The following is a 14,003-nucleotide window of genomic DNA, read 5'->3' as shown; positions in this document are numbered from 1 at the left end:
CACTTTTTCAGATACTGGGGATGCTGGCACATTTGGACCACGCGCAATGCTTTTCTCTTTGATTCGGCCTCTAGTGTACCGAGACATATTGCAAGGCTTAAAGGGCTCTTGCATTGGCAGCTAGATCTCATCAGGCACTCCGACTTGCTCCCTCGGGAGGATTTGCATTCCTGGCATTTGGCAATTGCCTCTGGGTCCTTGCCATGATTGGTGTAACCTTTTTAGTGCATTAGTACGGGGATTTCCCACACGTTGGCCTAGGGCCCTCGTGTCTCTTGTACTCATGTAATCATGTAATCGTGTACTTTTTCCATAATTAATACAATTACCTTTTACGGAAAAAAAAAAGAGAGAGAGAAGTTACCCCGAGAGACTGCAAGGGAGAGAGTTAGCTCAATTCCCCCTATCCCTGTCTTCGACTAAGCCATCTTCTCTTATGCTCTTCCATCTCAAAATCCATTCCTTCCTTATCTCTCAAATCTACTTGCAGACGATAGCCTCCAAGCAAAGAATGTTGCGTGTGGGTGGCAATCCTACAACCAGCAACGAAGCTTCGAGTGAAGGTATCACTGTCAATCCAACTACGGTACCGGTCGCAAGTAATGTATTTCCGAATCGATATATGCTTGCTTTGATTCTCGTATGAGATACGTTAGGCTCCGTACTTTGCCGTGCTAAAATAGATCATTGAAAATTATAAATCGCATCTCAAATATTCAAAGATGAAGTTTGCGAAGTGCTTATATCAAGGAAAGTTAATTACACCTAGTTGCTATGCGACGAATCCATGCATAGCATAAGTAGCATATAGGACTCTACAGTATTAAGCGTCAATGAGTCTTCGATTAATCTTTACCTAGGACAATACTGTTTAAGGTTTGCAGATGCACCTAGATGGTACATACATGGGAGAGATTATGTGAACTTTACATCAATGACACGCTACTCCTTCCCTTAGGAGAAAGAAGGATAAAGTCAAGATAAAATGTTGCATAGTAGGAAAAGACTAAAAGATAAATACCACTTAGAGAAGAGGTATAAATGCTCTTGCTAGATTGATTAACTCGCATTGAAATTATAGGACTTACGTCGTATACAGTATTTGAACCCTTAGCATATGCCTTAGCCAAAAGAAAAGAATGTTAAGTAAATTTTAATCTTTGGTCCCAAGGGGGAGAACAAATGTGCAATGGAAATGTTATCACGTCTATTCTTCCAATGCTTGAAAAAGAATACCATTGTTTTGTTAGTTAATCGAACAACACGCTAAATGCTTTTACAATCAATTGATTGTTGAATTGCGGTTTGGATGATTGTTCCAAGTACTTGTGTTTGATGATAAATGCATGGCAGGGGGTCTGTGATGACAAGTTGCCATGGGAATAAAGAAATGTTTTTTTTACAATGATATTAGGGCTAAATGCCTTGATTGGGCTTGATTCTTATTTTGATTAATTAAGGAATGATATTTTACACGGGTGGATAATCTCCAAGGTCACACCGTGTTTCAACCCGAGAGGACACTGCTCGATTCACGGGCCAAAGGTTGAGTAGTAAAAAGGCCAACCACGGAAGTTGTATCTCACTCCTAGGTCGCTTCGGGTCAGTGGAGCTCTGGACACCCCTTGCCTAGTCCAAAACGGAGTTGTAGACTGCCATGAGCCCAACGTCTAGGACGTTGGAAGATCCTATTCTAGATACTGGATGAAAATTACGGTGCCATGTGATTTGGACCGGGTGCTTCTGTTGGTCAAAAGGGATACATAATTTCTCATGTATAGGTAGGAGATAAAGATTAACGTAAAGATAAGTTCAGGAATTTATTTGAACTTGTTTGTCAAAGGATTGCTTGCTCTGAATTCGTGTTTGTGTTATAAATTACACGAACGAACCCTGTTCCCTAAAAAGGCTTAATTAAGGGAGTTGATTTTAAATATCACACATAAATGTGATAGGACCTAATTAGATAACTAAAGAACGCCCATTGAGGGAAGCGGGTGGGTGGAACCCCCAACGGGTCCATCCTACGGCAGGGTGGTCCCAGAGAATTGGGAGGATTCTCACAAGGTTTTACCGACATTCTCGACCTTTAGGTATTGTTAAGTTAAAATACCGTTTTAGGGGACCGGAATGGGACTATGCCCTACGGGCAGAGAGGTTGAGCGGCACATCCCTCTCGTTTCTCATTCTCTTTAAACCAAGTGTGATATGGATCTGCTTCGGATTAGATATCTCTGCATAAAGTAGGATGTCCAGGACCCGACACTAGAATGTTGCCAGGAGACCTTGACCACTAGGAACCCGGATTTCAAGTTGATCCTAGTGGGTTTGAGCTGCGAACGTTCTGTTGCGAGGCGAACTCGAGAAACCCTAGACCACAAACCCCGTGACATTCTGTAGAAGTGCCGCGCGACGGCGCTTGGACTCGTCTCTCAATGGACTGCTAAAATGTGCCTGGGCAGCCGATAGACCGGCACGTTATATAGGTTTTGCACTCTAATGCATCCAACTTATTTAAAGCAATCATAACATCCACTTCAAAGGTAATCATCAACCAATTAGAAGCAAACATTTGCTTAAGTTGCACCCATGTTGATGGCACTCTACCTTGCATTAGAAGTGTAGACCACCACTACAATGCATTTTCATTCAAAAAGTTGACTTCTAAATGCATCAAAGTATTGATGATTTCAATCTCTCTTGTACACCATTAAAGGCCTCAAACTGCACCCCTTTAACACCCTCCTCATAGTCCTTTGCTAGCCTATTTGAAATCAAGTTATCATAAACAAGCAGCTGCAAAAAGGATACAGCCATTGTATTTGCATTATAACCAGCACAATATGAAGCATTTTCATGACCAACATTCATTTCATGTGCCCCATACATATCAAATGGTGTAGTTACATTATAATACATGTCACTTCGTGCCCTAGGCATCATGTCAATGCTACATACATGGGGCCTTGCATTCCATGCATTGGTTGCTACACACCAAAAGACTTTGTACCATACATCACATATGAGGCTTCACCAACCATAGCATGAAATATCACGCCACCACCAAAGTACCTTGGGTGACCCATATTCTCATGCATGTCTTCCTATCCAAAACACTTTGGATTGGCACTACCAAGATGGCCTTCCATAACGTGTCTTACTCCATTAGTACTTTTTTTTTTTGCAAATAAAGTGTAGCTAATTATATTACTTCAGAAAAAAACCCTGAATAGAAAGAAGTGCTCATGCTCAACAGACCAAGCTGGAGTTGGTGAAAGTCACAGATACATCATATATACAAGCCTCTCAAGGCGGTCTGGGGGTAATAGGGGCAAGAAGCCATGGAGGGGGGGTGTATCGCCATCTGGGGCTGCCTGCCTGCATCACGAAGAACAGATCCTGGCCGCCCCAAGTGCGCATGAAATTACCTCGAAGCTCCCGATGAGCCCTGGACTCGCCCTGCACCTGATCCCATCGGCCTCGAAGGGAGTGAATGATGGAGGTCCAGAGCTCTGCTAAGATCGCCTATACTGAAAGTCTCTCTCCGCCGAAAGCCACCTGACACTGTGCCCTCCAGATATGCCAACCAGTAAGACTCCCTATGATTTCCCATACCTCGGAGCGGTCTACTATGGACTCCAGTACCCGACGGATGGGTAGAGCCTCTAAACCCACCACTGCACACGACCCTACCTCCATAATGAATATCGTATCCTGCATCCCGTCCTCATACAGAAGGTGACAGGCCTAGTTGACCACCTGCCAACAAAAAGCACCCCAAGAGATACATCCAAGGCTGGGTGCTATGCGGCGCAAGATGCGGCATACTCCTCTCCATATGAGTTGTGCTGCCTCACACGACCAAAGGCAGTGCTTTGGGGTTTCCATCGACTGCTCTGTGCAGCACTTACAAACTCCCTCCTTCTGCATCTGGCAAGCCAGCTCCCCACCGCCAAGCCTCCATGTGCCACCAGCCATAAAAAATACGATACCCTCCTCGGCCTCCAACTATCCCATAGGCGGCGCTAGAAGGTCCGTCAGAACGGCTCCGTGGTGCTGTGCTCCGCCCAGTGCCGGCTACGTGATGGCGCCCAGTCCATGTCCTCCTACATCAATACATCCCCACTAGTACTAATTGCTTTTGCTCATTACCAACTTAACGTGTATCTTCAGAGCAGTTATTATTGCCTATATTTAGGCTGGACCTTCATCCTCCTCAGTCATTGTGGATACACCATACTTGCACATTCTGGTGGAGAGAGTGACACAGCCAGTAACTCACTGTTGAGTTTGTACTGTTTAGTCTTGCTTTATGGATTCCATTTCCCAAGTGTCTCTACACTTGAGTTCTTTTGCAGTGTTCATCTAGCTTTGCAGTGTTTCTCCTCTCTCATGTTTGTGCAGTCTACTAGAGCAGATACTCACCCTTCCATCACTGCACCCTATTCTGACATTTCTGCTACTTCAGGTCTGTATTCACTCTCTCCTGCTGATCCTTGTACCTTTCTGGACTGTTGCATGCTACTTTCCAGCCTGAGCAACACCTGTATCTGCAGTTTCAGCCTCTTTGTCCTCTCCCAGGCAGTGTCTTCTACCCAGCACACTGCATTTTTATTTCTGCATAAGCTGCAGGGCTGGGTGCTATCATTACCCACTACTTGACCGGGTTTGACACCTGCAAACTCTGTGTTTTCACAGGCAGCACCTGTGTTTTCAGATCACACCTGTTCCAGGGCTCGTCATCAATCTTCCAAGTCTGCACATGTACTCTCTTGACTGCCACGTTTGCATTTCACCCTATGCATCTGGTTATTGCAGCAGTCCTATCCACTGCATGAACTCCTGCATAGTACTTTTTGGGATAAGCTTTGGGCCATATTCTCACTCAGTTTCTGTTCTGTTCTTCATCTTCACTTCCTATCCTCTACAAGGGCGCCTTCCTATTATTCAACCTATGATAAGCTTCATGGTTCTTACTATCTCACTTGGAATGCAGTGATGAAAGCATAGTTTGTGCAGAAGCACCTGTGGGGTGTTGTTTCAGCAGTTATTGTGCGTCCTCAAATTCCAAATCCTATTCCACCCAATTGGGACTCTGACAACTACAAATGGCAGTTCTTACTTGGGAATCAAATAGTACCCGTGCTTATTCTACCCTTCTGAGGTGCATTTCTAAAGAGGTCCTTCTAGTGGTTACCTCCTGCAGGAGAGCTTCAAACATGTGGGAGATTATAGATGTTGTGCGAGGCTCTATTCACCATGCGAGTTGTGACCCTCTTTCGTTAGCTCATGACAATGCCGTTCGAGCGAAAGGATACAGTCTGGTCTCTTTGTTTTGGGTTACATACGTATAGAATCAACTTCATCACATGCAGTTCACCCTTCTAAAGGCCCATTTTGTGGGAATTTCGCTCTATAAGCTCCCTTGCAAGTTTAATGGAATAACCAACGCTTTCCTAAACAAAACATCATTGACTGTTAGCTCTGCTCATATGTCCTCCACGTTGCTTGAGCATGAGGCATCTTTACTCTTACAGGGGAGACTTCTATCTCCATATGGTGGCCAACATGAAGCTTTTGCAGCTTCAAAGAGGGGTGACAAGAAGAAGAAGATGAAGGCCTAGTATTTAGCAGGCACCCAAGGGCTCATATTTTACAGTGAAGGGGAAGGCCATAGCACCCCCCTCTACTACATTCTAGTTTTGGTGATGCAATCATCCCTCATGACTCTCCAGTGCTAAAGAGGGAGTGTGAGAGGATGGTAGAGGTGTGGCAATTGGAGCCTCATGCTCAAAAAACACATCATTCCATACAATTTCCCTTCTTTATTCCCATTTTTTGTTTCTATTTCCAGCCCCAAAAAGGCTTTCTAGGGCCTTCCAAGAGAGTCGACACACCACTCGAGAGACTTCAATGGGCGAGCTTGGAGACCAATTGTGCCTATATATTTGGCACCACCCATAAATTCTTCAACCACCACTCAACTCACTTCTTTTCATGATACTTTTGTCTCTCTCTCCTCTCCTTCCACCATCTTCATCCTCTACTACCAGGCACCAATTCCCATTATCTTGGACTGCATTTATGGTATCGGAGTCCTCTCTCTGCTAGCAGCCTTCCTCCACATATGGCAATAGCTCCTCCACAAATGGTGACAGTTTTTCACTACTCGTGCTCCTCCGCAGCCTCATGTCAGTCTTCCATCACTTGCATTGGCATCCACCCTTCACACTTGTGTTTTCGTTCCTAGCTACTCCCCTTCATCATCCGCCACACTTTCAACTAGCTTCATCATCTCCAAAGGCTACGTTGATCTGCATTTTGTAGTCTGTGGCCTCTGAATGACGACTTCACCACCTAGCGTCACTCCTAATGGCTGGCATCAGCTCATCAGGTCTCTATTTGCAGACTCTAAGGCTCCTCATCCTTCAACGGCAATCTCCCTTACTACAGCACCCTTGTACAAATTTACTTCATTATTTCATTCATCATCTTGTTCATCTAAGTTTCTCTTAGTTTGTTGTACACACTCTGTGTTTCTCCCTGCAAACACTACTGTCTCTCTAGTTGCTCAATCATTTCTTGGCATGGTATTAGAGCCAAAGGTACTCAATGAGCAGTGAACATCCTTTGCATTGGAGAAGGCAAAGAGAGGTTACGGGTTCAACATCAACATCTGATTATTACTCCATTTCCACTACATCACTGCAAGATATCCTTCTTCTCCCTCCCACCGTCCCTTTTGCAAGTTGCGACTCCAATACCATGGCTTCTCCCCCGATAGATGACAAGTCTACTAGGTGTTCCTATTGCATCAAGCATAGTCACACCACTAAAGATTGTCAACATCGACCTTTGCTCCCTACCCGACTAAAGTATATATGTCTTCCACCAAGCACTCCTTGTGCTACCTCTCATTTCTGGGCCGCCAAGTTTGTTCTATCTTGGCTCTTAGCTTACTATGCTCACGGCAATAAGACGCATCGGACACACACTGAATCCTCACAAGCAAAGGGAGGCTCTAAGATCTCACAGGCGATACATCACCCATGAAGATTTATATAGTCTGCAAAGTCCTTGAATGGTATGCATCTATATGTCAAGGCTTCTTAAATTAAAGCTTCATTCTTTGATGTTATACATTTCTTTTTGGTAATGCGTGATTGTATTGTTGACAAATTATAGAAAGTACAAGAGTTAAACACTAGTGATGTTACACTTTTACATTTTCATGCTTCCAAAAACATTTGCAATTTATACATTGAAACTTTACTAATCAATAAACACTACAGCCCAATCTCTACAGCAGCCATATGCACACATCATAATCTTCAAGTAGGACTTTAAAATAGAGGATATGTTCACGTACAGGACTATAGTGTTGTCGATGAACTGGTGGTAGTGAATGGAAATCTGAATCCAATACAGCAATAACCTTTTGGAATGTGACTGATGCATGTAGAGGACGAAGAAGTTAAATAGTGAATAAGTAGCATTTTCAAAAAAGCAAAAGATAACAATGAATCATAAGTATGTTATGGCCACATTATGTTAAGAATCTAGAAACACTTTAAAGCATGCATAATTAAGTTGTGCAATTAGTATACTACAAATGTAAGTACATACATCACCCAACAACTAAAGCAGAGAAGTTGTGGAAGTAGAAGAATCAAGAGAAATAAAACACATTCAGGAACAAAATGATGCATTCAAGGTATTTCTTGAGCTCTAGTTCTATTCGATCCTCTAGCTAGGAGCCTATGCCATGATGGATGGTCAAGAGAAAGGGCTTACATCTTCATTTGCCACCTTCTTGTAGTATTCTACGTTATCCAACAATACAACATTATGTGACAAGACAAAGAGGCCAAGCTAGCATAAATGAGCCTCACCAGTCAGCCAAACTTAGCCAAAGATCATGATGGAGCTCTCATCAAACATCAAAGGTTGTTATGGTAGGCAGCAACAGTAGGGACTATAAAGATAAGCGTAGAAATGTGCAAAAGTGAGGTAGAGCAATGGGTTCATGCAAAACAGGGGTAGGGAACTTGTAGTACAAAGAGATATTATCTTATCTTTCTAAAACTCCCAATAGTAAAGGGCTGTCACAAATGACCAGCAGCACTAGTGTTGGGAATTTCATTCACGCCTCACTTACGCCTACGCTTACATAGGACTTTTGACTCTTGGTAGGAGAGGTTTTTTCCCCCAGACTTATGGTATTATTTTGTATGTGCTTATGACACACACTTATGGGCACTTACCGTGTTCAAGTGTGAACACCCCCCTACAACCCTAAAGTTTAAGGGTTGTACCTTGTACTTTGAGTTCACACTCTTTCAGTCTATTGCATTGGGTGTCGTGCTTCACTCTCTACTGTCTACTGTTTTCCTGTGTTGAGCTTAGATCCTGTCCTCACTCACATTTGGTATCAAAGCTTTGGCTCAGTTCAGCTGAGGCCCTGTTCAGCTCAGCTCCGTTCAGCATTCGGGATTTTCTGCTCAGGTCCAGCCTCAACCTTCAGAAAGAGACACCCTGCTCCTCTGCCTTGCACAGCAGTGCCTTATCCTCAGCAGCTCGACCTGTTTCTCCCCATGCCAGCTGCACACCACGCCAGCTGCCCCGCCAGTCCCGTCTGAAGTGCCAACTCCCGCCAGTCCAGTCCAAAGCGCCTCCTAACTCTCCCACCTGCTGAGCGCTACGTCGCCTGCCTGTGGCCAATGCCACCTGTCTGTGTGCAGCATCGACTCTGCAACTCCACGCCTAAGAACCGCCTGTCAGTGCGCCCGCCCATCGTCAAAGTGTCACCCACTTACTGAGCAATGCCCGCCCAGCTGACAATCTGTGCCCCTGTGTTGTTCTTCACCTGCGCTGCCCCTGCCCTGCGACGTCAGTCGCCTCGCCCGCCAGCTCACCTGCGACGCCCGCTGCCAGTCAACCTATCGAAGGCGTGCCTAACGGCTCGGCGTTTTTTCTGTTTTTTTTTTTTATTTTCAATCTCCTGCAATTTCTGGAAGCAGGGGTTCCCACGCCACAGACACAAAAGTCAGCAAACGTGTCTGGGACACATTAAATGCAATTTCTGGTCACATTCATCAAAAATTTTTGGGCCTTTTATGTTTTCTGGGAACATTGGCATACGCACTGCAGTTACAGTCACTAACAGACTGTTTGATAAACCCGAGGCAAGAAATATTGGGGATTTTGCTGGTACAGTGTTGCTGAACACTGATTGCACATTGGACTGCGTGCATAAGACAGTTTTGACAGAGTGCACCTCTGTACACTAATTGCAGAGAGTTACTTCCAGCAATTTTTGGAAATTTTCAGATTTCCAGTGTAGTCCTGCTTCGACATTGCTCTTTTGCATTTTTTGGTAATTGACAATCATGGCAAATCAAGGAGGACATGTTTTCACCTATGTATCCAAGAAAGACAGATTGGATGGAAATAACTATTCACTTTGGTCCTTCATGATGAAAAATGTACTTGTGGCTAAAAATCTTTGGGATTATATCAGTGGAGAAGAAGCTCGACCTGGAGCTGTGGCTCCAGCTTCTCCTCCTCTCGGAGGACGTGCACCACGGGCAGCTCAGCCTGATCCACTTCAGCCACTTCCCCAAAGAGCAGCAGCTCAAAAAGCATGGGATACACGGAATGCACAGGCTTTGTCGCTAATTGCATTGGTAGTTCAGCGATCAATCATCCCCCACATTCGTTCAGCAGCTTCTTCACGAGAAGCTTGGCAAACTTTGGAGCAGATGTTTGCAAGCAAGAATGAGACTCGCATCTCTTTCTTAAAGAAAGAGCTAGAGACCTTGAAAATGGATGAAGGTGATTCTATTCAGGATCACTTGAACAAAATTCAGGACTTGTGAGAGCAACTCATGAATGTTGATGAGTACTATTCCGATGCACAGATGATATCTACCACTTTGAACTCATTACCTCCTTCATACTTAGCTTTTCATGCGGCCTTTTTCCGCGCAGCCAATCACTTTTCTTCAGTTAGTCAGTTTGCTTCTAGAGGAGGAGCAAACACAGAGGAATAGTGGTGTGGATGCTATAGCCTCTGAGCAAGCTTTTATGGCTAGACAAAAGGACAAAGGCAACCAAGTGAAGAATGCTCCGTAGAGTTCTGGGACTTTTGGCACATCACACGCAAACAAAAAACAAGGGGGCACGCAAGCCAAAAAGGGCTGCCATTATTGCAAGAAGCCAGGCCACTACATCACCGAGTGCAGAAAGCGCATTGCCAAAGAGAAGAAAAAGGAGTCAAAAATGTATGTTTTTGATGCTCCTTCCACTTCTACAGAGTATGCGTCCTTTGTTGCAGACAAGGACTATTGTTTTTACACATGCAGTTATGATATCTCTTGAGCAGATCAAGAATTCAGCTCTACTGAGGATGCAAGCACTTGGTTTTTTTAAAGTGGTGCTTCTAGGCATATTGCATCTCGCAGAGATTTATTTACATCTGTTCATGTAGCTCCAGTTGGCAAGTCTGTACATTGTGCCAACAATGCATCATACCCTGTTAGAGGTATTGGGGAGATTGTGCTCATAGCCATTGATGGTTCTATTCTCCGCCTACAGGATGCTTTATTTGTGCCAAGCATAAAGAAGAATTTTCTCTCTATCTCTTCTTTGGCACGTTGTGGATTGCAGGTCACATTTGATGATGACCGATGCATGGTGAGAGACAAAGAACACATGACTTTGGTCTTGACAAGCACTTTATGTCATGGGTTATACGAGTTAGATGCTATTTCACTTGATCAGTCAGCGTATTTGACATCCACTCTTACTCCTGCTATGATACAAGCAGAGTTATGGCATGCTAGGATGGGGCATGTGAACTTTGGCAGCTTGATGCTCTTACAGCGTATGCAAATGCTAGATGGATTACCTCTTCTGGAGAGACCTCCGAAGCACTTGTGCGAAGGATGTATTTTGGGAAAAATGCATCGTTTTTCATTTCCCCATGATGTTGCTTTTCGAGCAACAGCCAGGTTGCAGTTAGTGCATTCATATGTATGTGGGCCTATGCAAAAAAAGTCATTGGGAGGATGTTACTATTTTGTCACTTTTATTGATAACTTTACTCGATTTTGTTGGGTCTACTCTTTGGTCAAAAAGTCAGAAGTGTATGATGCATTCTTAACTTTTATTGCACTTGTTGAAAACCAATCTGATTGTAAAATTAAGACTCTCCGTTCAGACCGAGGGGGAAAATACATGTCCTCTATGCTGAATTCCTTTTTGAAGCAGAAGGGCATTGTCCATCAGTACACTCCACAGCAGAATGGGGTTGCAGAGAGAAAGAATCTGTCACTCATGGAGATGGCCAGATATATGTTGAAGGCAAAGAGCTTGCCTCACAGTTTTTGGATGGAAGCCGTCATGTGTACTTGCCATGTTTTGAACAGTTGCTCCACCAAAGCTTTGAAAAAATTACACATTTTGAGGCTCGGAACAGTCAGAAACCCTCTGTTGGACACTTTCATACCTTAGGGTGCCTTGCATATACACATATTCCAAAGGTACTCAGGAAAAAGTTGGATAACAAGGCTGTTAAATGCATTTTTATGGGATATAGCAGTGAGAGCAAACGCTACAGACTCTATGATCCTATTTCGAAAAAGGTGTTTGTCAACAGGAATGTACTATTTGATGAAAAATCAGAATTGTCCCTGGCTGGTTTAGACACATATCAGGCTGCCCGTGATGTATTTGAAGGGCTGCTGCCCATTACATTTGGTGATTTAGCTGGAGTTTTAGCAAGTGAACTCAATGTTCAGCCATCTACTCCTTTCGAAAATGCAGAAAATCAGCCATTGGCTGATCTGAATATTCAGCAAAGTGCTGAAACTGAGATTCAGCAAGAGCTTATGCACAGTCAGGAGGCAAGACAAATGCCTAGATGGTATTTACAAACTATGAAAGATAGTCATCTAGATGCACCCATGGCTGGTTGTACTAGAAGGCAACCTCGTCTGCATAATACTGCACATACCATGGAGTTCGTTATCGCAGCAAGCGCCCTTGATGATGAGGAGCCTGAATGTTTTGAGGATGCACAACAGGGTGTGCATTGGATGGCAGCAATGAAAGCTGAATTGGATTCTATTACTAAGAATCAAACATGGGATTTGGTGTCTTTGCCATTTGGGAAGAAAGCCATTGGAACAAAATGGGTCTACAAGCTAAAACGGAATGCAGATGGATCCATTGACAAATACAAGGCCAGGCTTGTAGCAAAAGGCTATGCACAGAAAAAAGGCATTGACTATGAGGAGACATTTGCTCCTACTTCCCGTATGACGACCATCAGGTCTATGGTTGCTTTGGCTACTCATTATGGATGGATTGTGCATCAGTTAGATATTAAAACTGCATTTTTACATGGGGAGCTTCATGAGGAAGTATATGTATAGCAACCCATTGGTCTTGCAGTTGAGGGCTTGAAACACTTGGTCTGCAAGCTGAAAAAAGCTTTGTATGGTTTGAAACAAGCTCCTAGAGCTTGGTATGCAAAGATAGATGCTTTTTTGCTTAGTCAAGGGTTCATAAACAGCTCATCTGAGTCTTCCCTTTACGTTGTCGCAGCGCGTAGGCTTGAAGGTCACATCAGGGGTTTGGCAAGAGAAGAGTGTATGGGGATTCAAGAGCTTAGACTCCAGAGATAGTAGAGATAAGAGAAGGGTTGAAGGTTTCAAGCCAAGTTCTTGAAGATAAGAGACAACAGGGTGAAGGTAGATTTAGGGAGAGCAGTAGCTGGAAGAGAAGGGGTTCGAAGAAATTGAAGATGTAGAAGAATACTCAAAAAAAGAATTAGAAAATGTAGAAGAATACTAACAGAGATGAAGCCTGTCAGTTTTTTTCAGAATTATAAGAAGATATAACTCTAATAGACAAAAATGTGTACAAAATAATACCTTCCTCTATGCTACTCAGATCGCCAATCTGATGCCTCCATTAGCTCCGAAAGAGGGGTTAAATATCAGGATACCTGACCAAAATTCATCCATATCGCTCCTTTATCTCCCACTTTGGAGTGCTATTTATTCACTACCTGAAAACAGCGATCACGCGTCGTGCGATTTCGTCAATCTCTCTTTTTACATAAAATCCTCTCAAATTGGCTAAAAGCTAGATGCTTTCTTTTTACATGTCATCCTAATCTAGAAGTTATCTATAGTTTTTTTATGGATTTTTACAAGAGATAGTATCTAGAATATCAAAAATTGACTAAAAACTTGTCCAAAAAAATCTAATATTTTAAACCATGGACACTAACACTAATGCCTAAAGTGGCATTGGCTCTCTAAATCTAAAAGGAAGCCACACTCTAGATTTTTTTACACGGTGTGCACGTAACGGCACGATATCCACCCCCTCCTAACCTACACATCCTCTAGCATGTGCCAAAGTCTTACGGATTTGCAGTGTCAGAAGAAGTATCTTTTGCCATGTCAATGTCTTCATCTTCTGCCTCTTCTTCTTCCTCTATGTCTTCATGCTCTTGAATTATATTCAAGTCTTCTAGTTCATATATTGAACTTTCTATTCATTTTGAAGAGCTTGATTCTTTTTCCAGCTATGGGTATCTTCATGCTTGTTCCATCCAATTCAGCCAATGAATATGTGGCATTGTCATGAACGACCTTTACCACATATGAGCCAAACCAATACTTTACCATCTTCCTAGAAGCACTGTATTGATTGTCTAGGCTGCTGTCATAGACAAGTACCCAATCATTTTCTTGAATTGCTCTTGGCCAAAGTCAATGTCGCTTATTAAATCTTCTTTTGTTCTTTAGTCTTGTTATCTTTAGCTTCTCAATAGTTGCATAAGCATCTTCAGGCCTTCTTTCTAGCTACCATATACACAAAGTCAGCAACTCTTCTCTATTGATGCCTTCCTCCCAAGGTAAAAGACTCCAGACTCCATGTGAGAATAGATTCTTCAATTGGCATAATTGGTTGTTGTCCATGCATAA

The 14,003-nt window shown here is 43.3% G+C and overlaps 1 protein-coding gene across 4 annotated transcripts in view; it reads right to left on the bottom strand.

Annotated features, from left to right (window-relative positions):
• Window positions 1-14,003, bottom strand: part of SFR6 (sensitive to freezing 6) — a 230,994-nt gene that overhangs the window by 104,366 nt on the left and 112,625 nt on the right. For all 4 annotated transcript variants that reach the window (XM_087680205.1, XM_087680204.1, XM_087680206.1 and 1 more), the window contains one exon: window positions 7,370-7,449. In XM_087680205.1, coding sequence (XP_087536331.1) covers window positions 7,370-7,449 — 80 coding nt within the window. The remainder of the gene's footprint in view (window positions 1-7,369; window positions 7,450-14,003) is intronic.

This window comes from Lygodium microphyllum, chromosome 6 (assembly GCF_053477565.2).
Source record: "Lygodium microphyllum isolate KBCC chromosome 6, Lygodium_microphyllum_v1.1.10, whole genome shotgun sequence".
Taxonomy (NCBI): Eukaryota; Viridiplantae; Streptophyta; class Polypodiopsida; order Schizaeales; family Lygodiaceae; genus Lygodium; species Lygodium microphyllum.
Note: the sequence above shows the minus strand (reverse complement) of the source record. Positions and strands in the feature narration are given on the sequence as shown.